The sequence below is a fragment of the Culex quinquefasciatus genome, chromosome 3, assembly GCF_015732765.1.
Source record: "Culex quinquefasciatus strain JHB chromosome 3, VPISU_Cqui_1.0_pri_paternal, whole genome shotgun sequence".
NCBI classification, from domain to species: domain Eukaryota; kingdom Metazoa; phylum Arthropoda; class Insecta; order Diptera; family Culicidae; genus Culex; species Culex quinquefasciatus.
Genome location: NC_051863.1, coordinates 162310420 through 162335443, shown reverse-complemented (window position 1 = coordinate 162335443; position 25024 = coordinate 162310420). Strand labels below are relative to the sequence as shown.

Genomic DNA, 25024 nt, shown 5'->3' with positions numbered 1-25024 from the left:
TTTTAAAACATGTACTGAAGTAGGCCAGGCAAAGTCCATGCACTATTTTTAATAAAAAGCTTTTGCAATAATGTTTAGAAAAATAATTATGTTAAACCTTCCTAGTTTAAACTGTTTCTTAGTCAAAGTCAGTTTGGTTTTTATTTTTGTCAAAATTAGATTTAAGGTGTTCAAACATTAATTTTACGTCAAATATACTAGTGATGGTTGCCGATAAAATGTTTAAGAAAAAAAATCAATGTTTATACTTAGTCAACTAAGTTTTAAAGCTTTTTAACATAATACATATAAATTTTAGGTAAAATTGTTTGAAATAATTATCGATTTACATTGCATTTTATACCTGATTATAAGCACGAATCACAATTTTTTCATAATTTAGATGAAATTTGTTAACAGGAAATTGCCTATAAATTTTAGATTTTTTCAAATTATGTTTCAAAAACACACATTATTTATTATTTACAAACTTATTATACCTTCCCCTAGTGGAAAATTGTCCAAAGAATCCGAAAATGCATTCCGTTTTCCGATTCAAAGTCATGTTCATTGAGAAAATCATGACACTTTGAGAAGTTTTAAATATTGCCTTTCAACAGCATTTCTTTATTAAAGTTGAACAAATTTTCCAGGAATTCCAGGGAAATTTTAAATTTATCTAAAATTGGTCTTATCCTGGTTCTGATTAATATTTTGCAACAAAAATGCATGGAATATCAACTTAAATAGGCAAAATAATTGTGAGGATCAATTTATACCTTGACTGCCTGTAAAAAAAACATACAATTTCGAAAAAATATATAAATTTTATAAATTTAGAAGATGTCTCTCAATTAGTACAAAATAACAATTAAAAATTATGAGTATTTTTTGTTAAAAAGAATGCATTAAATGTTCAATCACTGTGTTTGAACAGTGAGTAAAACGAATCCATGCTCCAAAACCATAAAATTGTTGTTAAGTTTGTCTCTGAGACCAGTTTGAAAAATATTGATGAGTAAGCTGAAATGATAAAAAAATATAATGCCGCAAATACGATTTTTATGGCAAGCTTGAGTTTGAGTTTGAGCATATGAATAAATAAATAAGAATCTTTAAAAAATTTATCAAAAATACTTCCGCTAGAATTTCGGAAAACTTAGAAATTTCCCGAGAAACGGTAAATAATTTTTTTTCGTGAATTCCCGGGAAACGCTCTAGCTATGGCTCAAGATAAGTAAAATTAATTTGGCAGTGTCATCTATTATTCAATAAAACTTTATTTTTGGAAACATTAACATGATGACTAAAACTCAGAAATATGTGATTTTTTTAGATTTCCAATATAAAAAAATATCCATGTGAAATTATACGCTAATATTGGACCTTTCATAATTGATATCATATAAATTCGACACAAAAAAACAAATATTTTGAAAAACATGATTGTTTCATAAAACATATAATCACGTCATTAATTAAAAAAAAAACTAAGACATGCTGAGATTTCTGCAAGAGCCGTCCCTCATGGGGTGATCGTGAGCAATATTTAATTAAGGCAAACCCTGTAATTTCCCCATCATCCATCAACAGCTTCCATCGAACAAGTGCTCATTCGCACCATTTTCCCTCCAAGTATTACTTTTCTCATAACAAAAAAAAAACGCTCCCAATTGATAACCGTCCTGTCGGCGCTCGATAAACAACTAGATACCACCTTATCTACCCCAATTCCTGCAACAACAGAAAAAAAACCCTGCCGAGAAAAGCAATCAAACGGTGCCCCGATTGCCCCGCGCACGATCCGGATCGATACCTTTGTCCGGAAGTGCGCAACGCAATATCCCGCGCCGCGATAACGCCCGTTTTGACCAGCTCTCAGTAATTGAAGAGCCTTTCCCCGGGGTGGCTTGCCTCGGGCCGGAACAGGTGCTGCACTGCCCCCCTCCCCGAGTCCGGGTCCGACGGTTGTAATTATCATAATTACTCGAGCTACCACAACAATCGCGAGTAGAAGTGTCCCCGGAACCGAGAACCAGAAAGTGGCCCGCGGGGATCTTTGGAGACCTCGGCAAAGTGCGGTCACGTGTGAGTGTGTGTGTGTGTGTAAAGGGACAATTACGTAATTGGGTCAGTGGTGCAAATGTTGTTACAAGAATATCATGTGTTGAGAAGAAGATGAAGGTTTTTCGAGGAATAAAACGTCAAAACCCAACAAAAACCGTAAAAACCAACGTTTCGATCAGATCGTGCTATCTTGACACACCCTGCAATTGCGACAATTTGTCAAAGGGAAGTTTAGCCAGAGACCATTTTGTCACTCTTGAATGCACTTCTACTGTTTACAATTTTAAATGTAACTATGGTTAAGAATAAAAATATTGTATAAATTTATTTCAAAAATTAGTCTACGAATTCTTCGGAACTGTTACCATTTCACAGCCCTGAACTCAACCCAGGAACGCCCCACCAACCCGGTTGGGTTCCATCCCCAGGCGTCCACGTTTGTGAAGGATCTTTGATGTGATGAAAGTCCCACGCCCACCCACAACAACCCGGAATGCTTTAGTGCTGTGTTGTGGTCGCCCGGAAAATTAATGCTAATTGCTGTTTTCCCAACGCAGCGTTCAGACAAAAGTGCTGCCAGTCTGTGTGCAAAGTTTTAACACCAAGTTGAGTGTCAAACCGTGATACCAAGCAGTGAATTGCGGGGAGTGGTTACAAAGTTGACCCGGGATTCGGGCGAGAGGAAGAAGGAAATTTGCATCAAGTTTCGTTGGAAAAGGAAGGAAGTTTCCGGATCACCAAGTCATGATTATAGTGTCGGAGGAGATAAACGGCACGGCGGGCGAGGGGGATGCCACCCTGGAGACGGTGGAGGTGTCCATCGACGATGACGACGATGGGGGTGGTGGAGACGGTGCCAGCAACGATGGCGATGATGATGGAGAGTCGTCCGGTTAGTATTGATTTTACTTTGAAGGTTTTAAGGAAATGTAGAAGGTAGAAACCTACATTTTTCTACTCACTTAAAAATCACCTCGAATCAATTCCGTTGTATCTCATTTCCATAAGTATTCAGAACAACACGGTGCAGGGACAGTTTGTCACCTTGACGCTCAAGTGCAGAAATTTTCGGAATTCCAGCATGAACTGCTGCGCTTTAAAATGCAATTTAGTAAAATTGCAACTCAGTCCTCCCTCAATACACCTTGTCATGGCGAACAAAATGCCATCCATTACGAGTACGTGATTCGAATGCGTATCAGATTGCAAAATCAAGAAACAAGAAACAAGAAAACAAAAAAAACGAAGTCTGCAAACAAATTAAGCCACTCTCCTCATTAAGCCGATGTCCGGCGCTACCGAGCTTAAGGTGCGAGAGGTGCCACCGCATTCAAGGTGTTGAATCTCAGTTTCTTTTGCCGCAGCCTTGCCGACTTCCCCTTTTCGGCGGCGTGGCCTGCAGCGAGGGAATCCCATATTTGGTTAAGCAGGGAGATCCTTCAAAATCTACGCCATCTGAAGCGAACAGAGGCGACATTCTTTTTTCACACTTTCAGACACGTGCGGGTATACGATACAAAAAAAAACATGGTAATATTACATCTGGGTAGAGGTACAACTTTTAAGTCAGAAAACTAACTTAATCCACCTATGTGGTTGATGCCTTCCTCACTTTTTACCAACAATGGATCCAGAAAAATAAGTACACAGATATAACTTAAGTGGTCATAACTCGAGACAGGGTTGCCAGATCTTCAATGTTATGGACTCATTGGAAAGGTCTTTCGATTACCTAACCAACGATGGGTCGGATGACGGATCCGGACATTGTTTACATGCATATTAATGACATCCGGATTTATGTGAAAACACATTTTTATACATAACATTTGAACTAGTTATCAAAACTTCAAACAATTCAATAGCGATGTATGGGACCCTATACCAAGTCGATTGCAACTGGTTTGGTCAAAATCGGTTCAGCCAGTGCTGAGAAAACTCAGTGAGATTTGTGGTCACATACATACACACACACATACAGACACACACACAGACATTTGTTCAGTTTTCGATTCTGAGTCGATATGCAACATGAAGGTGGGTCTTCGAGCTTTTAATAAAAAGTTCATTTTTAGAGCAGGATTATAGGCTTACCTCAGTGAGGAAGGCAAAAACGTATTTTTTCCAGTCTAAATTGAGGTAAAATTACAACATAAAACAAATAATATTCAATCTTCCAGAATCACACCTTCCAAATTCACACACACAGTAACCAAATCATGGTAATATAACTTCTTGGAAGGGGTACATCTTTTATGTCACAAAAAAAGTGTAATTTTAACTCTAAAAATTTTTAATTTTACCAAGTTTCTGCTGTGATGTCATTTTTTCAGTCTAAATTGATGTAAAATTACATCATAAATAAGGTAATATTCCACCTTCCAAAATAACACCTTCCCAAATTTGCATTATTTTTTACTGTTCGCGTTTTTATTGTGTAGTCTAGAAAAAGGTTTACACAAATGTGTGTTTCTTTATATGAATTTAATTCGAATTTTTACTCACATACAAATTGCCATTAAATCAAATTAATTCAACCCAGTTCCGTGCTCATCTTTATGAGCGATCGTAACGACGTTCTTTGGGAAAGCTTATTAGCGAATTTAGGAATAGTGTTTATGATGTATGTTTAGCTTAATTTAAGAGAAAATATGAAAATTACGCATTATATGAGGTCACATTACAAGTTTTCTCATATTATGTGTAATTTGATTTTTCGGCTAAAGTTAAGGTGATATTTTTACATCTTTTACTGTGCAGAATGTTATGTTTTGATTGCAAAAAAAAAAAATGAAATAAGAGATAAAACATAAATTTCAACTTATATCAACATTGATCGTTTACATTATGTTCCATAGAATAAAATATCTTCATAACTTTTTGAAAATATTTTGTCCTTTTTTTAAGTTGGTTCCTTAAGGTTTTTTTTTAATGTAACTTTAAGTTTATATTACTTTTCTAGTAAAAACAATGTGTTACAAAGAAAAAAAAATCATGGTAATATTACATCTGGGAAGGGGTACATCTTTTATGTCAGAGAAATGTGTAATGTTACCTCTGAACATGTGTAATTTTACCGCTTTTCTGTTTAAATGTCGTTATGTTTTTCAGTCTTAATTGAAGTAAAATTACATCGTAAAAGAGGTAATATTCCTTTCAACTTTACATATTTTTTACTGTGTAGCAAATGTTATTTTTTTAAAATCATGCATCGATATTTGCTATTAGAAATGTGTACACAGCAGGAACTGTACAGTAAAAAAATCATGATAATATTACATCTGTGAATAGGTACAGCATCTCCTTCAAGCATCATGGGACTAGTTTTAAGGTATTGGCTTTTCGATGCCTCTTGAGCTACGAAGCTATGAAAAGGACTTTTGTAATAGACCCATCGGCGAGCCTTCCGAGCAACGATGCTATGGGAAGGTCTTTCTGGTTAGCACATAAGTACTCTCACACACAAAATCTGTCACCATTTCCAGATGAACATTACCATATATTTTTTTTCTGTGTATCCAAAATAATAAAAGGAAACTAAAGAAATTACTTTTTGACCATGAAATGTTTGCACATTTTTCGAAAACTGAATGTACAATTTACCGGACGCCGTGCCTTCTCATCAACGATGATATAGAAAGGGCTTTTTAAATCACACAACAATTAATGTACCGTCAGTGGGGGTGACTATGGCCACAGTTTTCTTATGAACACCCTGCTCTCAAAGCATTTATTTTCATCGGGAAAGAATTTGCAAAATATTTAGTTCAAGCTGAATAAAAAATATGTGACCATATAATCAATTATAATGTGATACTTCTGTATAAAAGTATTGGTGTCTTCGGCAAAGTTGTAGGTATGGATAAGGACTACACTGAAAAAAAATTATACACGGTAAAAAAAATTTTGGTGATTTTTTATTTAAAACTTGATTTGCTAAAAAAAAACTATTTTTATTTTTTTTATTTTTTGATATGTTTTAGAGGACATCAAATGACAACTTTTCAGAAATTTCTAGAATGGGCAAAAAATCTTTGACCGAGTTATAATTTTTTGAATCAATGCAGATTTTTTTCAAAAAATCGAAACATTGGTCGCAAAAATTTTTCAACTTCATTTTTCGATGTAAAATCGAATTTGCAATCAAAAAGTGCTTCAGTGAATTTTTGATAAAGTGCGCCGTTTTCAAGTTATTACCATTTTTAGGTAACTTTTTTGAAAATAGTCGCAGTTTTTCCTTTTTTTAAATTAGTGCCCATATTTGCCCATTTTGAAAAAAATATTTTTGAAAAGCTGAGAAAATTCTCTATATTTTTAACATTTTTGAACTTTGTTGATACGACCCATAGTTGCTGAAATATTGCCATGCAAAGGTTAAAAACAGGAAAATTGATGTTTTTTTAAGTCTGACCCAAACAACCCACCATTTTCCAATGTCGATATCTCAGCAACTATTAATCCGATTTACAATGTTAAGGCATGAAACATTCGTGAAATTTTCCGATCTTTTAAAAAAAAATATTTTCAAAAATTTTAAATCAAGAATAACATTTCAAATGAGCGTAAAATTGAATGTTTGGCCCGTTTGAAATGTTAGCCTTGATTTAAATTTTTTGAAATTATTTTTTTCGAAAAGATCGGAAAATTTCACGAATGTTTCATGTTTTGACATTGTAAATCGGACCATTAGTTGCTGAGATATCGACATCAGAAAATGGTGGGTTGTTTGGGTGAGACTGAGAAAACATCAATTTTCCTGTTTTTTTAACCTTTGCATGGCAATATTTCAGCAACTATGGGTCGTATCAGCAAAGTTCAATAAAGCAAAATATAGAGAATTTTCTCAGCTTTTCAAAAATATTTTTCTCAAAGGTGGGCAAACATGGGCACTAATTTAAAAAATGAAAAACTGCGACTATTTTCAAAAAAGTTACCTAAAAATTGTTATAACTTGAAAACGGTGCACTTTATCAAAAATTCACTAAAGCACTTTTTGATTGCAAATTCGATTTTACATCGAAAAATGAAGTTGAAAAATTTTTGCGACCAATATTTCGATTTTTTGAAAAAATCTGCATTGATTCAAAAAATCATAACTCGGTCAAAGATTTTTTGCCCATTCTGGAAGTTTCTGAAAAGTTGTCATTTGATGTCCTCTAAAACATATCAAAAAATAAAAAAAAATAAAAATAGTGTTTTTTTGCAAATCAAGTTTTAGTGACAAAAAGTTACATTAAAAATCACCAAATTTTTTTTTACCGTGTATAATTTTTTTTCAGTGTAGTCCATATCCATACCTACAACTTTGCTGAAGACACCAAATCGATCAAAAAATTCCTTCAAAAGATACAGATTTTTGAATTTTCACAAATCATTTTTGTATGGGCAGCTGCCAAATTTGTATGGAAAATTATATGGACAAACTAATGATGCAAAATGGCTTCTTTGGGCATACCGAAGGCACCAAAAAAGTTTCCGCCAGATTAAAAAATACAGAAAAAATCGAATGACCGAAATCTCAGAGAATTGCTCATATGTAACCCCTTAAGCCCTTTCCAAAAATTGCCTTGGATTGAAACGTACATTTGACTAGCTGTGGTACATTATATAGTTTTTACAAGTAAAAACATTTTTAAATAAAATTAGAAGAAATAGAGTTGTCTTGCCAAATTATTTGAATTTGATAAAAATCTAGAAAATTTTGCAGAATTTATAGTCTTTAATGGGTTACAAACATGTTAAATATTCCTAAAATTTCATATTGCATTTTTTTTATTAAATCAGAATTTTGGAAAAATCTGTAGCAACCTAGATGCAGGATGAAGAAATCAATAATATTTCAGCAAAACCAAGAAAAAGGAACATTAAAGAATCTATCAGGAATTGGATAGCGGAACGACGTAGCTTCTTTGCAAACAACATTCTCTCTGTCGCAGCCAACATCGATAGAACATGTTGGTATCATCTAATTTTGTTGACGAAAGGCTGACGGCTAGACATGATAGTCTAGCATTCCAACTGACAGCACAATTTTAAAACAGCCTGTTAAGCTAAGAACAAGATTGTCCGTTCGACGCAGTGGTGAACGCAGAACGCTGTGCCAGTTCGATTTTTCCATCAGCTGTCAGTTGAACAATCTGCAGGGGTTGCTTTGTTCAATGGTCGATGACTGGCAGGCTATGATGACAGGCGCAAAATTTTGCGTTTGCGTTCAGGCCTGATGGACAATCTTGTTCTTACCTTTACTACTCCCAGTGGCCAGTACAGAGTCGATTGACAAGTTTGCTGGAAAGTTGTGCGCTCACTTTAGCTTGTACATAAATGAAGATATTAAAATTAATGCTTATAAAAGGCTAATTGCTAGCAAAGTTCTGAGTGGTGGTTTTTTTTTATCGTCCTCAAATCATATTTGTAATTTATTTGAATGTTTCTTACATTTTCTTGAATTTAAAAAAAATCTGTGGATAATAGAAAAAAAATCAAAAACTAATTTCATTTTTGTGTCATTTTGTTTTTTTTTTTCGATATGTACCATGACTGATGACCAAAGCTTCTGCCAATCTCGAGCATCGTTGGAGTGCGTCCCCCCGTGGGATCAAATTCAATATCCACGATTGAATCGCGAATCGTGTTTCTTCCGGTTTTTTTTCCCCATCTTTTATCGTGCAAATTGATACCGTTGCCCATCCCCTCACGGAGAGTGAGCAGACTCACGTGCTTGCCCACTTGTTTGTGTGCTTAGGCGATACTGTCTGGAGTGTTTTAAAAGTGTATTGATGAAACTGAATGGATTTTTAAATCTGTCAATAATTGGAATTAAATTTTGTTCCTTTTTTAATTATTTTTTTTTTGCAAAAATATGAAGGGATTTGATGTTAAAAAACAAATTAGGTGGTCAACCCTATAATTCCTGCTTAATTGTCACTCTTTCTCTCAACAGAATTCCGATGAAGTTGATTTCAGCTAACCTTGCCCATTGATGGATTTCCCGTGTAACTCGAACACACTCCCACGTTGTGAACAAATTTCGTCACAAACAGAAATGCTTTTCCATTGCGCTAAGTGCCGAGCTCGGGTTGTGGACTAGATTGTTCTACTTTTTCTAGTCTTCTTCCTTTTTTCATCTGATTCCACTAACCGCTTGGCTCCTTGTGTGACGTCTCTGTTTTGTTTGCGTAGCTGTAGAACACGCTGGCTCTCACTGTGGAACAAATTACGCTGGAGAGTTTCTGGAGCTATTTGTTACATTGGCATTAGGTTTGAAAAGGATGAATTGCGCTTCATTTTGAATCAACTTAGTGAATAGTTGTAAAAAATATGTTATTTGTGTGATGTAACCTGAATATTACCAAAACTTTGTTTTGTATCTAATCATGAATTTTAATGGTTTTTTTTTTTGCACTTTTTAAATTATATTTTCTTTCTTTTTTCAGGTAAGTCGCCTAAACATAAGCGCAGTAAGTATGATCTTATTGTTCTAAGTAGAATTAATAATGCAATTTAGTTTATTCTTTCTAGACATAGTTTGTTTTTAGATTTAGTCTTGAATATTTTCGTTCTTTGAGGTATCTTTAGTTTAGGTTGGTAATTGAATAATTCCAATGGAATAAGGGAAATTCTCCAAAAAAAATCGCTTAAATTTGAATCTATTTATTCCCAAATTTTATGATTATATACGATTGACTTTTATTAACTTTATTTTTCTTAAAAAAAACAAAACTACAACCCTCCCGGGTTGTCCCACGACGCCAACCAATTCTGACGTACATGCACTTTCCATTCTGCCTGCATTTTCTTCACCTCTGCGGATGAACCCGTTCTCCCCCTTCCTACAACAGGCCGCTGCTAGTAGTTGTTTCCCTATTGTTGTTGGCCTTTGTTGAGTTTGGTCGTGTTGCACACCACCGTACCTTTCTACGGTCTAGCTTCTAGCCTGATAGCAATCTCTCCCCTCTCCGGCTGCCCCCTCAACTGGTTCTAGTGTAGTCTGCAGCTCCTCCTCCACGACGACGACACGGCACTCACTTTTATACTACACGACATTTTTTTTGACTCGGGTTTTTTTTCGTAATCTCCAGGCTCCCCTATACTTTGCTTATCTTTGGTAGGGTGACTTGATTTTTGGAGTGTTATGTTTTTGAATTGCGTTTAGTTAAAAGAAATCACGAATATATTTTCTTAAATAAAAGTTGAGCTATTTTTTTTTAAATATCATTGTTGAGAAATTATTCAGTTATCCATTTTCAAAGACTTAATTTTAAACTGTGATCAAATCAAATTAGGGCACGTTTGTATGCTTTAAAAACATTAAGTTACAAATCTCATCAACAAATTCCGCAAAAATCCATTAAAATAGAGATTTCTTAATTTGATTTTTTTTTTGTTTGACTTAAATATTAATTCCCATTTATTTTAAAGTGTCTTAAACTGCCGCTCAAATCAAGTCCGTCCCAAATGTAATTTCGTCAATTTTTAGGTAATGATGCAGTTTGGTTCAAAATCATGTAAACTATCAGAAAACCCAACAAAATTTAGTACTTTGTTCTAGAAAACCGGAGAAAATCCACTTTTTCGTGAAATTCTAACACGTAGCCTTATGGGTGGGACAAACTTGACATGCGTTTTTCTCGGCTTGCTGTTTTTACATATGGGACGGACACGATTAGAGCGGCAGTTAAGGAGTCTTTTAAAAATTGCCATCTTTTCGCTCGATGTGAAAAATTAATTTTTGGAGATAAATATCCAAATCACTGTAAAAAATCAACCGAAAATAAAAAAATCGTGTTTTAAATCGAGAATAACTTTACAATTTGTTTGATGAAGTGCTTAGTGTTCAAGTAAAAGCATTTTCAGATAAATTTTATCGAAAAAGTATTTATTTGCAATTTAGGCCGTTACAAATATTCTTTGAAGTTTATGTCCTTTGACTCTGACCAAAGTCGAGGGGAGGGGTGGAGCAAAAAAAAATAATAAAAAAAAGTATAAAAATTGAAATAACGAGCCATGGTTTCAACATTTTAATGAAAAAGGTGTTTTAAAATGCATTATACATCTATCCAGTTGTTTTGCCATCATTAGTTTCCAAAATATCTAAGCATTGAGGTTTTTTTTTTTGCGAAAAATAAAATTTTTCCGGTGCTGTACATTGGAATTTCATTAAAATTCTAAACATTTTTAAACAAGCCCAAAAATGCTAAATATGATTATCAATGCAGAAAAATGCATTTTAGGTTGTTTTCAGTTGATTAGACGTCTATTTTCATGGAAATTTCGATTTTTTTTATTTTTTTTTTGCTCCCTGATTTTTAGACCAATTTTGAAGGGGGAGGGGGCGACATAAACTTTGGAAAATATTTGCAACGGCCTTAAAGTATTTTATGAAAAAAAAAAAAAAAACAACAGAAAGATTGGATTTCTGGTTGCTGAGAAACAATTTCTGAAATTTTAAAATTTTGTAAAACTGTGTTTTTTCAAAGCCATTTGATTAGCCCTCATTTTAAACTTAAAATATCTTGGAAATAATGGGAAAATTTTGATGCTTTTTTCAAAACATAAAAAAGGTATTCCAAATTTAGGAAAACCCCAACCCCAAGAATATCTGAGAATTTCAAAAATGAGAATTGTTCAAATAAAATTACTCGCATATTCACTTTTTATTTGCCACTTCTCTTTTATTATTTTGTTGCAAACTTTCTTCATGATACTTTGATTTTTTGTATTTATTTACCAAATATGGATGTTGATTTCAACGTTATAAATTGTTACAAAAGTTGAAAATTTTGTCGAATAGTTCTTATGTCAGATTTTTTAAGTTTGGTACATTTTTTTTTCAAAAAACTTCAAAATTTCAATGGAAATTTAAATGCAATCAGATGAAACTGATTTAAAATGAACTCCCCTGCGTTTAAAGTCATTTTTTGCATATTTGGATTGATTTAAACTTCTTTTGAATTTTTTAAAATTTTCGATGTTTAGTATCGCAAAATGTTTTTTTTTTTGCTATTTTTTTTTTGTTTTAGTCAAATCTCACTTTTTTTTAAAACTAATGATTGCAAAAAAACTGAACAAGTGTAAAATGCATTTTAAAAAAAATTGCATTCATATGTTGAGACTTTGGCTTGTTATTAAAATTTTTATATTTTTTTTTATTTTTCGGTGCAGAGATTATCAAAAATAGTAGCTTATGCAACATGTTGCAAAAAGAAGGGGTAATTCTCTACCAACTCACACGAAATCGGGAAAAGTTGCCCCGACCCCTCTTCGATTTGCGTGAAACTTTGTCCTAAGGGGTAACTTTTGTCCCTGATCACGAATCCGAGGTCCGTTTTTTGATATCTCGTGACGGAGGGCGGTACGACCCGTTCCATTTTGAACATGCGAAAAGAGGTGTTTTTCAACAATTTGCAGCCTGAAACGGTGATGAGATAGAAATTTGGTGTCAAAGGACTTTTATGTAAAATTAGACGCCCGATTTGATGGCGTACTCAGAATTCGAAAAAACGTATTTTCATCGAAAAAACACTAAAAAGTTTTAAAAATTCTCCCATTTTCCGTTACTCGACTGTAAAAATTTTGGACATGTCATTTTATGGGAAATTTAATGTACTTTTCGAATCTTTATTGTCCCAGAAGGGTCATTTTTCATTTAGAACAAAATTTTTCATTTTAAAATTTCGTGTTTTTTCTAACTTTGCAGGGTTATTTTTTAGAGTGTAACAATGTTCTACAAAGTTGTAGAGCAGACAATTACAAAAATTTTGATGTATAGACATAAGGGGTTTGCTTATAAACATCACGAGTTATCGCGGTTTTACGAAAAAAAGTTTTGAAAAAGTTAATTTTTGCGTTTCTCTTTGTTTCGTCGTCCGTGTCTGTCGCGGGTGACCATGAATGGCCATGATCGATGACGACCAACTTTTTCAAAACTTTTTTTCGTAAAATCGCGATAACTCGTGATGGTTATAAGCAAACCCCTTATGTCTATATATCAAAATTTTTGCAATTGTCTGCTCTACAACTTTGTGGAACATTGTTACACTCTAAAAAAATAACCCTGCAAAGTTAGAAAAAACACGAAATTTTAAAATGAAAAATTTTGTTCTAAATGAAAAAATGACCCTTCTGGGACAATGTAGATTCGAAAAGTACATTAAATTTCCCATAAAATGACATGTTCCAAAATTTTTACAGTCGAGTAACGGAAAATGGGAGAATTTTAAAACTTTTTAGTGTTTTTTCGATAAAAATACGTTTATTCGGAATTCTGAGTACGCCATCAAATCGGGCGTCTAATTTTACACAAAAGTCCCTTTGACACCAAATTTCTATCTCATCACCGTTTCAGGCTGCAAATTATTGAAAAACACCTCTTTTTTCACATGTTCAAAAATGGAAGGGGTCGTACCGCCCCTCCGTCACGAGATATCAAAAAACGGACCTCGGATTCGTGATCAGGGACAAAAGTTACCCCTTAGGACAAAGTTTCACGCAAATCGAAGAGGGGTCGGGGCAACTGCTGTGTGAGTTGGCGGAGAATTACCCAAGATATTTTCAGCACGAGTCGTATAGTTATCCAACGAGGTTCACCGAGTTGGATAAATACGACGATTGTTGTTTTTTGTCTTTTTTTTACGAGTGTTGTTGTTGTTTTTTTTGTTCGTGTATTTTGTAAATTAACCGTTTGAATAAAAAAATGTTGAAAAGTATTACATTTCAAAACAAGTGCTAAAAAGTTCAACTTTTCAGCATGCATTTCAGTGCTGAAAAGTAGAGCTATTCAGCATTTATTTTGAAAAATGTTACTATTTGATTTTGTTATTTGTTGGTACAGAAAAGTTGGCTTTTTCTTCGTTCAAAAATTACAGGAAACTCATTTGCAACACTGCCAACAATCAATAAAACAATTATGCATGTCATTTTTTTAAAACAGTGTTAGCAATGTTTGCAATTTATTGAACAAAAACATCATAGGGATATTCAATACTTTTAAATGCTTTATAACTAAGATTCATTAAATCTTCCAGTCCTTTACAAAATTATAAACAGTTTTGGAGTTTTATTTGAAAAGTTTCAATATTTTTTTTTTCTTTTTGGGTGTATTTAAATACCCTGACAAATTTTCAAAATTATTTTAATGAATATTACAGATTGCATTTTTTTTGTTATGCGTTATTTTAATAGTAGTTTATGCAACAAGATGTAAAAAGAGGATTTTTTCAGCACGAGTCGTACATTTATCCAACGAGGTTCACCGAGTTGGATAAATACGAAGAGTGCTGAAAAAATCAAGCTTTGCAACGAGTTCCATACAACATTTTTTGCAATTCCAAAAAACACACACTGAGTGAAATTTTATGTCAAATTTTCATGTATTTTGTCAATAAATCGTTTAAATCAAAAAAATGTTGAAAAGTGTTACTTTTCGAAACAAGTGCTGAAAAGTTCAACTTTTTAGCACCCATTTGAGTGCTGAAAAGTAAAACTTTTCAGCATTTATTTTGAAAAGTGTTGCTATTCGATTCTGTTATTTTTGGTACAGAAAAGTAGGCTATTTCGTCGTTCAAGAATGACAGGAAAAGTAAGTAGTTTCACGACGGAATTGCAAAAAAATCATTTCTGCATTTGTAACAAAACTTTGAGTTAAGTACCGTCAATGGGGGTGACTATGGGTAAAAAATGATACAGCACCCGTAATTTCTTAATAACAAAAACAAATTATATGACTTCGAAAATCTTTAAACGATTGTTCTTGGATTATTTACGAAAATTTTCACAAAATATGATGAATTTTAATGAACTATATTTTGAATGCCAATCGTTTAAAAATTGACCCATTCTCATCCCTTAGAAGGGGTCATATTGGGTCACCTGAAACTGAAATGATGTTCAAAAACAAAGATAGGTTAAAATTTAATTAAATCCAACAGTGTAACTTGTTCGAAGGAATCGTATTGGTATGCTGCTATGTTGGAATGTGGAGATTTTTAAACATTGCTCGAAAAGCAGCAATTTCAATAAAAAGTATTGAAAGGTTGATTTTTCTAGAGGTCTTTCGACTATCAAAAACATTCCCAAACATAAGAAAGCTGACAAAATTACAGTCCAGACTCGATCATCCGAAGGCCTCGGGAAAATTTCAATTCGGATAATCGAATCATGAAAAATATTTTTTTACTGTCGCATTCGTGATTATCCAGCTAAAGTAGTGCACCTAAACTTCGCTTAAGTTATTTAGATTGTTAAAATCCAAAATAGCGGCCAAAACGACAGTGATAAAATATTGAAAAAATCATATCATCAGAAAATCAACTACAGTTCAGACTCGATTATCCGAAGCCTCGATTATCCGAAGTTTCGATTATTCGTTTGTTTAGGACTACGGATAATCGAATCACGAACAATTTTTTTTTTCTTTTTTTTTCTTATTTTAAACATCAAATTCGATTTCTGCGACCCCATTTTAATCAAATTTGAATAGTTGATTGCTTATTAAATAGTATAAGGATTTTTTTCAGTATTTTGTCACCGCCATATTGGCCGCCATCTTGGATTAAAAAAATGTAAATCATTTTAGCGTAGTTTAGCGATCAGACTTAAACTTAACAATCAAAAATAAGACAGCGAAATTTTTTTTTTCGTGGTTCGACTATCCGAAGTGAAATTTTTCCGAGGCCGTCGGATAATCAAGTCTGGAATGTATTCAAATTTACGTAAAATTAATTCATAGAACTTGAAAAATAGATTATTCGTGATTCGATTATTCGAGGTCCCATACAAACGATTATCAAGTCTGGACGGTACAAGATTTTTGGAGTTTTTTTTGAAAAGGTTCAATAAACCAAATTTTCAGTTTTTTGCTTTTTGGGTGTTTTTTAATACCCCTGACTTGAGGCGGTTTCAAAAACATCCAAAAAGCAAAAACTGGAAATTTGGTTTATTGGAACTTAAAAAAAACCTCCAGATTTGTGCTAGGAACGAGATTTTTTCAGTAAACCCTTTAAACACAATTAAGTTTCATTGACAAAAAATACCTAACAAATTTCAAAACATGTACAAGAATGATTTGACCCAATATCACCCCCTCAGACGGTATTAAGTTTAATTTCACCATGAATAAATTCGCTCTGTTGCAAAATTATTGTGGAGAGCCACCCTAACCCGCCATATTTACACTCTGATAATGGGTATGCACAGCGCACAACCCTACAAAAAACACACAAACACACACACACACACACCGTGCCAGTTCTGACGATTCCCTCGTGATTCTTGACTCTCGGAGCTTCGCTGGAGGAATCTCCACTCTCCGCGGTGTTTAGTAGATATTTCGCCGTCGTCGTCGTCGTCGGCACTGGTCGTGTGCTAAATTCTCACTTTTGCCCGCTGCAGTTGGGATCGTTCGCTGTTCGGGTTCGCACCGCGTCTCGTGAGTCTCTTCTCCAGAAGAAGAAGAAGAAGACGACGAGTCAGTGTTTGACACATCGGAGGAAGATCATCAACCGACTCGTGATCGATTGTGATTGGTGAGCGTGCGCGAGCTTTTGTTGTTATTGATCGTGTGTCGGATTTCATTGTCAGCCTTCGTTCGTGTGGGCGTTGAGCGATTCTTGCGATCGGTAACCGGACGTGTGATCGACTGGATCACGATCGACATTCTAATCGCGTGGAGTGGGTTTTTGGAAAGGGCCTATGGGTTAATGAGTTTTAAATATTTTTGAAATTATTTGTAACTTGAAACATCAAAAAATTATTCAAAATAATAACTCGTACACATTTACCAAATCTCACCTCAAACATTTTGATTGCAACCGCAAGCGCACAAGTTAGTGTGTCAAACAGCAGTGCGTTCAGTGTCAACGTTATTTAGAGAGATATAGAAAGAGACGGTCCGGCGGCGGTCACCGCTCAACGGTCGGTCGATCGGCAAGGTAGTTGTGCACCTTGAAGCAATTACCCGGCACAAAGTCAACGGGTTCCACGAGTGTGTGTTATGCAACAATAACAATAATAATAGCAACAACAACAGCAACAGTGGCAAGAACTATGGTGATAACAAATGAAAATTATGAAAATTATGACGGCTTAATTGAAAAGGGAAGAGAGTAGGGAGTGAGGAGGAAGATGAAAAAAATAAAGCAAATTGAAGAAGTGTCAACAGAAGGAAAAAAGTGTAAATATGACAAATGACTAGCGTAGTTGCAGCATGGGTGTAATTAAAACTGCAAAGCAAAGTGAATTATAAGTGTGAAAATTAGCATATAGTCACGCGATACGTTTTGAAACAAAATAGGCTAAACATTTAGCTTAGATTTAAACTTTGAATATTTTTTTAGGTAGTTTTAAACCCTGTTTCGTTCATGTCATGATAATTGAGATTTTTCAAAAGCACCCGTTTTTATAATTTAAGAAAATCGGACCAAATAACAGGCTCTAAATTTTGAATAATATGCCTTTAAGAAGTATTTATTATGCCGAAACTAGATAAAACTCAACTGTTGAGAAATTTTAACTCATTCTTGAACAAAGAATTCAATCAATAATAATTATAAAGAGAGGGTGACGATTCTCGAAATTTTCAATTTCCCGGGAATCGAGAGTTGAATTTGGCCATTCCCCGGGAATTCCCGGGACCCGTAAGTTTTTTTTTACTATTTTAATAGAAGCAAAATTTAAAAAAAAAGTAATAAATTTGTTTCTTTTCATTGAATTTAGTTACAATTATGTCATACTTATTCTATGAAACGTTGATTTAAGTATCCTCATTATTTTGAGGAGCTATATAGTTTACTATAGTAGTTTAAAAGGTTTACAAATCTTAGCTCGCACTGAGTGATTTTTCAAATGTTGTACAAACTTTTTGAATGAGATTTTTGCAATAGGATAGATAATTAACGACTCAAAACAACAATTTAAACTTGTTTTTTTTTTTCATTTTTAAGGTCAACTGTAAATATTCATTGAAGAAATATTTACAGTAATCAGGAAAACTCAAATGATCACAGATTTTTTTTTCTCCAAAATATGATTTCATATTGAGGTTGACGTGAAACACAAAATGACTTATTGACATAAAAAAGGAAATTACCTTGCTACAGTGAAATTGACTCAGGAACTTAGAATAAAAAAAATAAATTATGAGGATTGTTATGTCAAAAGAGGACAGGAAAATTGAACTTATCTTGAAAAAGCTTTTACCTCTTAGAAATAATAAATAAAAATAATATTTTACAAAATTTAAGATTTCATTTCGGGGGTGTAACTACTTAAGGGTCCACGTGTTTTTGGCTTCTCTCTATTACAGTTATTGGAATTTTAACATGTAAAATCAACACTTTTTGAATAGGAAGATTAGAAGAGCAATGGTTTATTCGAACTTGAACATCCAACCTTAAACATCCAATGTTCCAAACAATTTTGAATTTTTTAAATAATTTTCTGAATAATTTATATAATTTTGCTTCAAAAATGTTCGAATTCAAAATTATTTTCAATTTAAAAAAAATCTTAATTTTCACCCTTTTTATTGTTGGTTTTCGAGTGGGATCTCAAATTACAGTCAAATTTGTTTTCGTCGAAAATGAATTCAATGTTATGAAAAGGTGAAAATTATCTGCAAGAAACCTTTTTATTTAAATATTCAAAAATCTACATATTAAAAAAAATCAATTTGGAATATTTCAAATTACGTGGAGTTTTTTTTTTTCTATTTTAAAATATAGGCAAAAATAGATTTTACTTAAAGAGCACCTAGAAAAAACTTCACGTAATTTTAAATACTCCAAATTGATTTTTTTTAAATTTGTAGATTTTTGAATATTTAAGGGGTTACATACATGTAGAAAATCCAAAATTTCATATTTCAGAAAATTTAATAAATCCACTAAAAATATGGTTTTCAATCACTCCTGAAAGTTTCATGAAGATATTTCATGATTAAACTGAGTAAGAGGCGATTTACGTTCAAAATTTGCCATGCGCAAAGCGAACTGTCGAACTTTGTGAGAGTTTTTCTCTGAACACCTACCTAGTTGATTCACGGGTGCCACGATATCTCGAGATGGGATGGACCAAATTGGCTGAAATTTGGAGTGAAGACTCCCAAGACATGTTCCGTGTGCATGACGATGCCCGATTTTGAAATTTTGCTTTTTACAAAAATACAAAAATGTGAAACTGGCGATTTTTATATGAAAAACATAAAAATATTTTTATCTTTTTTTCAAATAATTTTTTTTAATCGGGTATCGTCATGCACACAGGACCGTCTTAACGAGGCTTCACCAAAATTTTGAGCCGATTTGGTCAAAGCAGTGTGGAGATATCGTGGCACCCGATTTTTGAAACTGCTGACTTAAAATGGCTATATCTCGGCAATGATACAACCGAATATCTTCAATTTTATTTTGATAATAGTTGAAAATATGTATTTTAATGCTCTTCAAACATAATTAAATAAAAAGTTTAAATGTGTGGCCAAACCAACCTCTTACATTTTTGTCGATTTACATGTATGTAACCCCTTAAATGAAACGGTTTCTTGCAGATAATTTTCATCTTTTATAAATATTACACAACATTGAATTCATTTTCGACAAAAACAAATTTGACTGTAATTTGAGATCCCACTCGAAAATCAACTACAAAAAGGTTGAATATTAAGAAATTTTTATTAAGTTGAAAATGGTTTTGAAATCGACAATTTTTGGACCTCTCGATTCCCAGGAAATTCGGTCGAGACTCCCGGAAAATTTTAAATATTTTTATGTAATACCTATTATTTTAGTTTAAGATGAAAAAGTGAATACACGGAAAGGGGATCCATCGCCAAATCGCGATAAAGTTCGCTAAAACTAGCGAAAAATGTCGCTAATTTCTCAGCCTGCACAAAAATTACCTAGAATCGCTAATTTTTTTCGCTGGTTTGGAAACCGATGAAATTCTACCAAACCAGTGAAAAAAAAAACACTGGTTTGGTGAAAAATGTCGCTGTTTGGGGGATCAGTTTTGCTAAAATCAGAAAATTTTCTCGCTGGTTTGGAAAAAGCGGCAGGGCACCAAAATCAACCAGGAGATTATTGTACTGGTTTTGGGAAACAATTCGCTGGTCCAGCGGATTTCTTCACCGGACCAGTGTTCTTTTACGCTGGATCAGCGTTTTCTATCGCTGACGTCCGAGTTTTTTTTTCCGGCGGCAGCAGCTCGTACCAAAATCAACCAGGAGATTATTTTACTGGTTTCGGCGAAAAATCCGCTGGTTCAGCGAATGTTTCCACTGGACCAGTGTTTTTTTGCACTGAATCAGCGTTTTTTATCACCGACGTTTGTTTTTTTGTTTTGGCGGAGGTTTACGGATGGAACAATCGTCGGAAAAGATTTCGCAGTAACGGAAGCAGAATTAAAAGAAAGTCCAGCCAGGTTGTACTTACTTGCCACAGCACAAACTGTTCCGCGGCCATGGTCAAGTTCCTCGCCTACGATTCTTGCTGCCACCTGCGACAATTTGTGCACTCATCTATGCAGCAGTACAAATACATCTCCAGCTTCATTGCACCGTATTTTTCTGCTGCGAGAACTTTATGGAAACGTGCTTCTTTTCATTGAAAAGAACCCTCACCTGTTGAGTATGTATTTTAATGCTGAACACTTGATGCAGAACTTTTTCATGCTTTTTTGTTTTGAAAAAAACCCTAAAGCAATTCGATTGCCACAAATCGCTTCCAAACGTGAACAATAACAAACATCTATGACGGCTGTCGGAAGGATGTGTATCAAACCAGCGAAAACTTTCGCTGGAAAAGAAACCGTTTCGGAAATAACAAACCAGCGAAACCAAGTTGCTGGATTTGATTTCGCGCAGCCACCTTTTTCAGCGAAAAATTTCGCTGATTTAGAGAAAAATTTCGCTGATATCAGCAAAACCAACCCAGCAAAATTCGGTCGCTGGTTTGGCGATCGATCCCCTTTCCGTGTAATAATTTTTCATAACAAGTATATTTTTTTTATTCCAGAAACAAAACATTTTGTCATGAAATTCAAGATTTATTTTTGTTCATTTTGTCGGATAAAGCCGTACAAGGTCGAAAGACATATGGTTGAAAAGACACCAAATCACTAGGACAAAAAGTTAAAAGATCACAAGTTGTTTTAATTATTTTGGGATTTTTCCCATCCTTTTTACATTTCACACTACAATTCAGCTTCCAAAAATACTGCAGGTTATATTTTATGAAATTGTTTTTTTTTGTAAATATTAACAAAATTGCAAACTGTTTTTTTGTTCAATGCTTTTCATTTTTTTTATAAATGATTTTATTTTGTAAAAACTATGCTTATGATTTTTTCCGTTTCTCTTAACTTAGCAGCTCTTAACATTTTTTTAATAAAAACTCAATATCTAAAAATAAAGTGATCATATTGTGAATTTTTACATTCTTTCAAACATGACCTCTTCTTACTAAATTAATTTTTATTTTATATTTCAATTTCAATTAGTGTTGTAATTAGAATTAAGCAGTTCTGTTCCAGGAACCAGGATGTTACATTTGTAATTAAGATACTCAGATCAATTCGTAAACCTTTGCAGGGAGAGTACGTATTTCTTAGTTCAAATTTTGCCAGCTGAGTGCTTTTTTAGAAGAAAATCCCAAGATCTATGCTTGGATAAAAACTATTATTGAAGCTGTTGATAATTTGTATGAAATTCAAAGATATTTCGATACAGTTTTGAAATGTTTCTGAGAAAATATTTTTCGGTTATATTTTTGTGTCTATTTATTTTTTAAAACCTTATCTGGGTTTAAAAAATAAAATTAATCACTGACGGTCTTCGAACATGCTTTTTGATTTTTTTTTTTGCGTGACATGTGTGAAACTGCAGCATGTTCAATAATTCCAAACTACAAAATGTTTAAACCGGCAACATGTTTTCGATCTTTTGTCCGTTCGAACATTTTTTTTGGACATTTTTTCATAAATTCCATACAATACAAGATTAAAAAATAGTTCATTCTTTGTTTTTATTGCTCTTAAAAAACTACGGCTTTGATTTTGCTTTTTGAGGGCTGAAGGGATAATCCCAAAAATAAAAAAAAAAGATTTATTTGGATTATATCAAAAAATTTATGTATCGTTCTTTGCTCTACCCCTTTTGGATTTTTATTTTCATAATTTTTCAAAGTGATCCACTATATTCAGAGGAGGATTAGTTATAAACAAAAATATGTTACTTAATCAACCATGAGGTGGTTGATACCTTTCTCGCATTCATAAAATAAATTAATACAGTCAAAATAGCATATTTCCCCTCTAACACATTTGTTAAACACTTATGCTTAATCAACGCTTTCATCAACATATCTGAGATCCGGCCCCAAAAATGTGTATAATAAAACTTAAATGCTTATAAAATTTGATAGGGTTGTCCGATCTTCAATTTTTTGGGCTTGTTGGAAAGGTCTTTCAAATACTTTTCTAAAAAATTATACTATGACGGGTTTTCTTATAAAAACTCCTCTTTTGACACTTTAGTCTTAATCGTTTTCTAGCATAACTTTTAAAGTACTTAACTAAACATCGTGACTTGTGGGACCCCAAGATGGATCGAATGAGACCAAAACGGTTAAAATCCGTTCAGGCCAGAGATAATCGAGTGATAATTTTTCGATTAACAACCCTACACACACACTTGCTCATGATCATTATTCTGAGTCTATATTTATACGTGAAGTAGGGTCTAGCACGTCAAATTAAGAAGTGATTTTATAGCCAACTCTCAGTAAGGCGAGGAAGGTCAACATATTCCGTTAAATTTTTATTTGAGTAAAATATTAGAAAACTTCTTTCTTTTATCGAGAACTGTAGCTTTTAGCAGAAGAAAACGGCAAAGCGTTTCGAGAAATCCATTTTTTCAATTTCCAATATCACAATTCTTCTCCATTAGCATGCAAAACAAATTTTACTTTCATTGTTTCTCCAAAAGCACTCCATCGTGCAAAACTGCACAATGAAATAAAAATTCTCGGAAATCAAAACGTTTTCGCAGTGAATTTCAATTGCAATTGCACAACAAACGGAAAAAGTGGAAAACTACACATCAAACGAAACCCCCAGGAAAAATACTCCAAGGGGTGAAAAATCCCGATTTGCCGCTGGTTCGGCCATCGCCGCGCTGGAAAAGCTCTCCCCCTCTGGGAACCATTCCAGCTGAGGGAATGGAGTGCTAGAGAATATCAAATTGGAATCCAGGACAAGCAACAACACGGCACGATGGATTACAACCGTGAGTAGTTTTTGTTTTGTGAGAAAATACAACGAGATTGTTATTACTTTTGGTACAGTTATCAACGCGGTGGGTGGGTCATAAATCATTCATCCGATTATAACTAACTAGACAGTGTTCCGTTTCCCAACCCATTTTTTTTTCGAGTGAAAAACACAGAGGTAAATCGGGATCAACCAAATTTCGTTTATTGCTCATGCTCTTGTCCAAAATTGGCCCATCACTCACGTGTCGATTGCTGCATTGGACTTTTTGGCGGGAAAGTAGTCCCCGCGATATTGCACACCCACACATACACACACATACATTCGATATCTTATCGTGGTCGATATTTTCATTAAGCAGAGCATGGTTTACGGCGTAAAATGGTTGCGATCACGTTTGAGCGGTGTTTCGATAATTGGTTTGCTGTCGTCGCTGTGTAGTAAAATCAGCAGAAGCACTTAATGAGTGACGCTGGACGGTCAAGTGATGCGACCACGACAGAGTGTAATCAATATTTAGGTCATTTCAGATTGTTTGGGTGAGAAACTGAGTCGAGTTGATTGTAACATTCTTTACTTTTTGTTGGTTGGAATTTTTTAACATTTGATTTAAAGATTAATGTGATTAATGTTGGTATATTCATATTTTCTTGACTTTTTAAAAACGGATTAAAAACAGATTTTTTGTTCAATATTTAAGCTATGTTATGTTCAATCAGAAGTAATCCACCTTCGCAGGACTGATGACGTATTTTGATGTTAATTGGATAAGTTAAAAGAATTCATTTAGATTTGCTTTGTCCGCCAGTTTATGCAATCAAGTTAATCTGAAAATAAAATTCAATTGACATAAGTGTGTGTGACGTAATAAAGTTATTGGCATGTATTTTGATTCAAGCTTTATGAAATTATATACCAGCAAATGTTTATTAACCATCTAAGATCCGACCCCGCCACTAGACGATTTTCCTTGAAAAAAAATCTGGAAAAACAAATTTCTAACCAATTTTGAATCTTTTTAAATCATGTCATAAAAAAATAAAACAATCGAAAATTAATTCTATTTCTATGTAAAGAGGTTGATGTTGTGTACAACAAATATTTTTCTAAACCGCTTACTTTTTCGTAGGTTTAATTGTATAATTGTACATAGAAGTACTATGTATAATTTTCTCGCTAACTGGGGCAATAGAGACAGTTGATTTTACAGCATCGATGCATCGAGAAATCGATGTAATATATTTTTTGTTCTGTTCCAATGTAATTCGAAGTCAATCAGAAATAAAATAACGTTGTATAAAAAAATAAGGCTTCAACAACCGGCCCAATTCGTTACATTTTTTTTGTCCTTATTGAACCATGATGCCGGTTCCTAATGAAAAATGATTGAATATGAAAATTTATTTCTAATCAAAAAACAATTGGATACGTAAATATAACACTCAATCTTCCATATGGCCGTAAGGCTACCAACTCTTGCTGAGCAAAAATCCGTATCCGAGTTTTTTTTATTGAAAAGGTCCTATAACATGTGAAACGAAACACAACAGTTTACAGGACCTTTGAAAAAACTTTAGATTTGTTAATTCAAATGTTCAAATGTTTTCACAAGTTTTAGAAAGGCTTTGGAAATGTAAATATATTTAGTAAGGAAGTTCTAAAAGAACAATTCTAGAGTTTTTTTAAAGGTCCTATCAACATATGAAAGACAAAAGCT

General features: G+C 33.6%; 1 protein-coding gene across 15 annotated transcripts in view; it reads left to right on the top strand.

Moving 5' to 3' along the window:
* LOC6037257 (high affinity cAMP-specific and IBMX-insensitive 3',5'-cyclic phosphodiesterase 8) overlaps positions 1-25024 on the top strand; it is a 368336-nt gene that overhangs the window by 129875 nt on the left and 213437 nt on the right. For 4 of the 15 annotated variants that reach the window (XM_038265561.1, XM_038265559.1, XM_038265560.1 and 1 more), the window contains one exon: positions 9480-9503. The exons of 2 other annotated variants lie outside the window; for them this stretch is intronic. In XM_038265561.1, coding sequence (XP_038121489.1) covers positions 9480-9503 — 24 coding nt within the window. Of the gene's footprint in view, positions 1-2411; positions 2939-9479; positions 9504-16427; positions 16569-23023; positions 23324-25024 lie in introns of those variants that run through there. 9 more of the 15 variants (XM_038265572.1, XM_038265570.1, XM_038265568.1 and 6 more) reach the window with 5 other exon arrangements.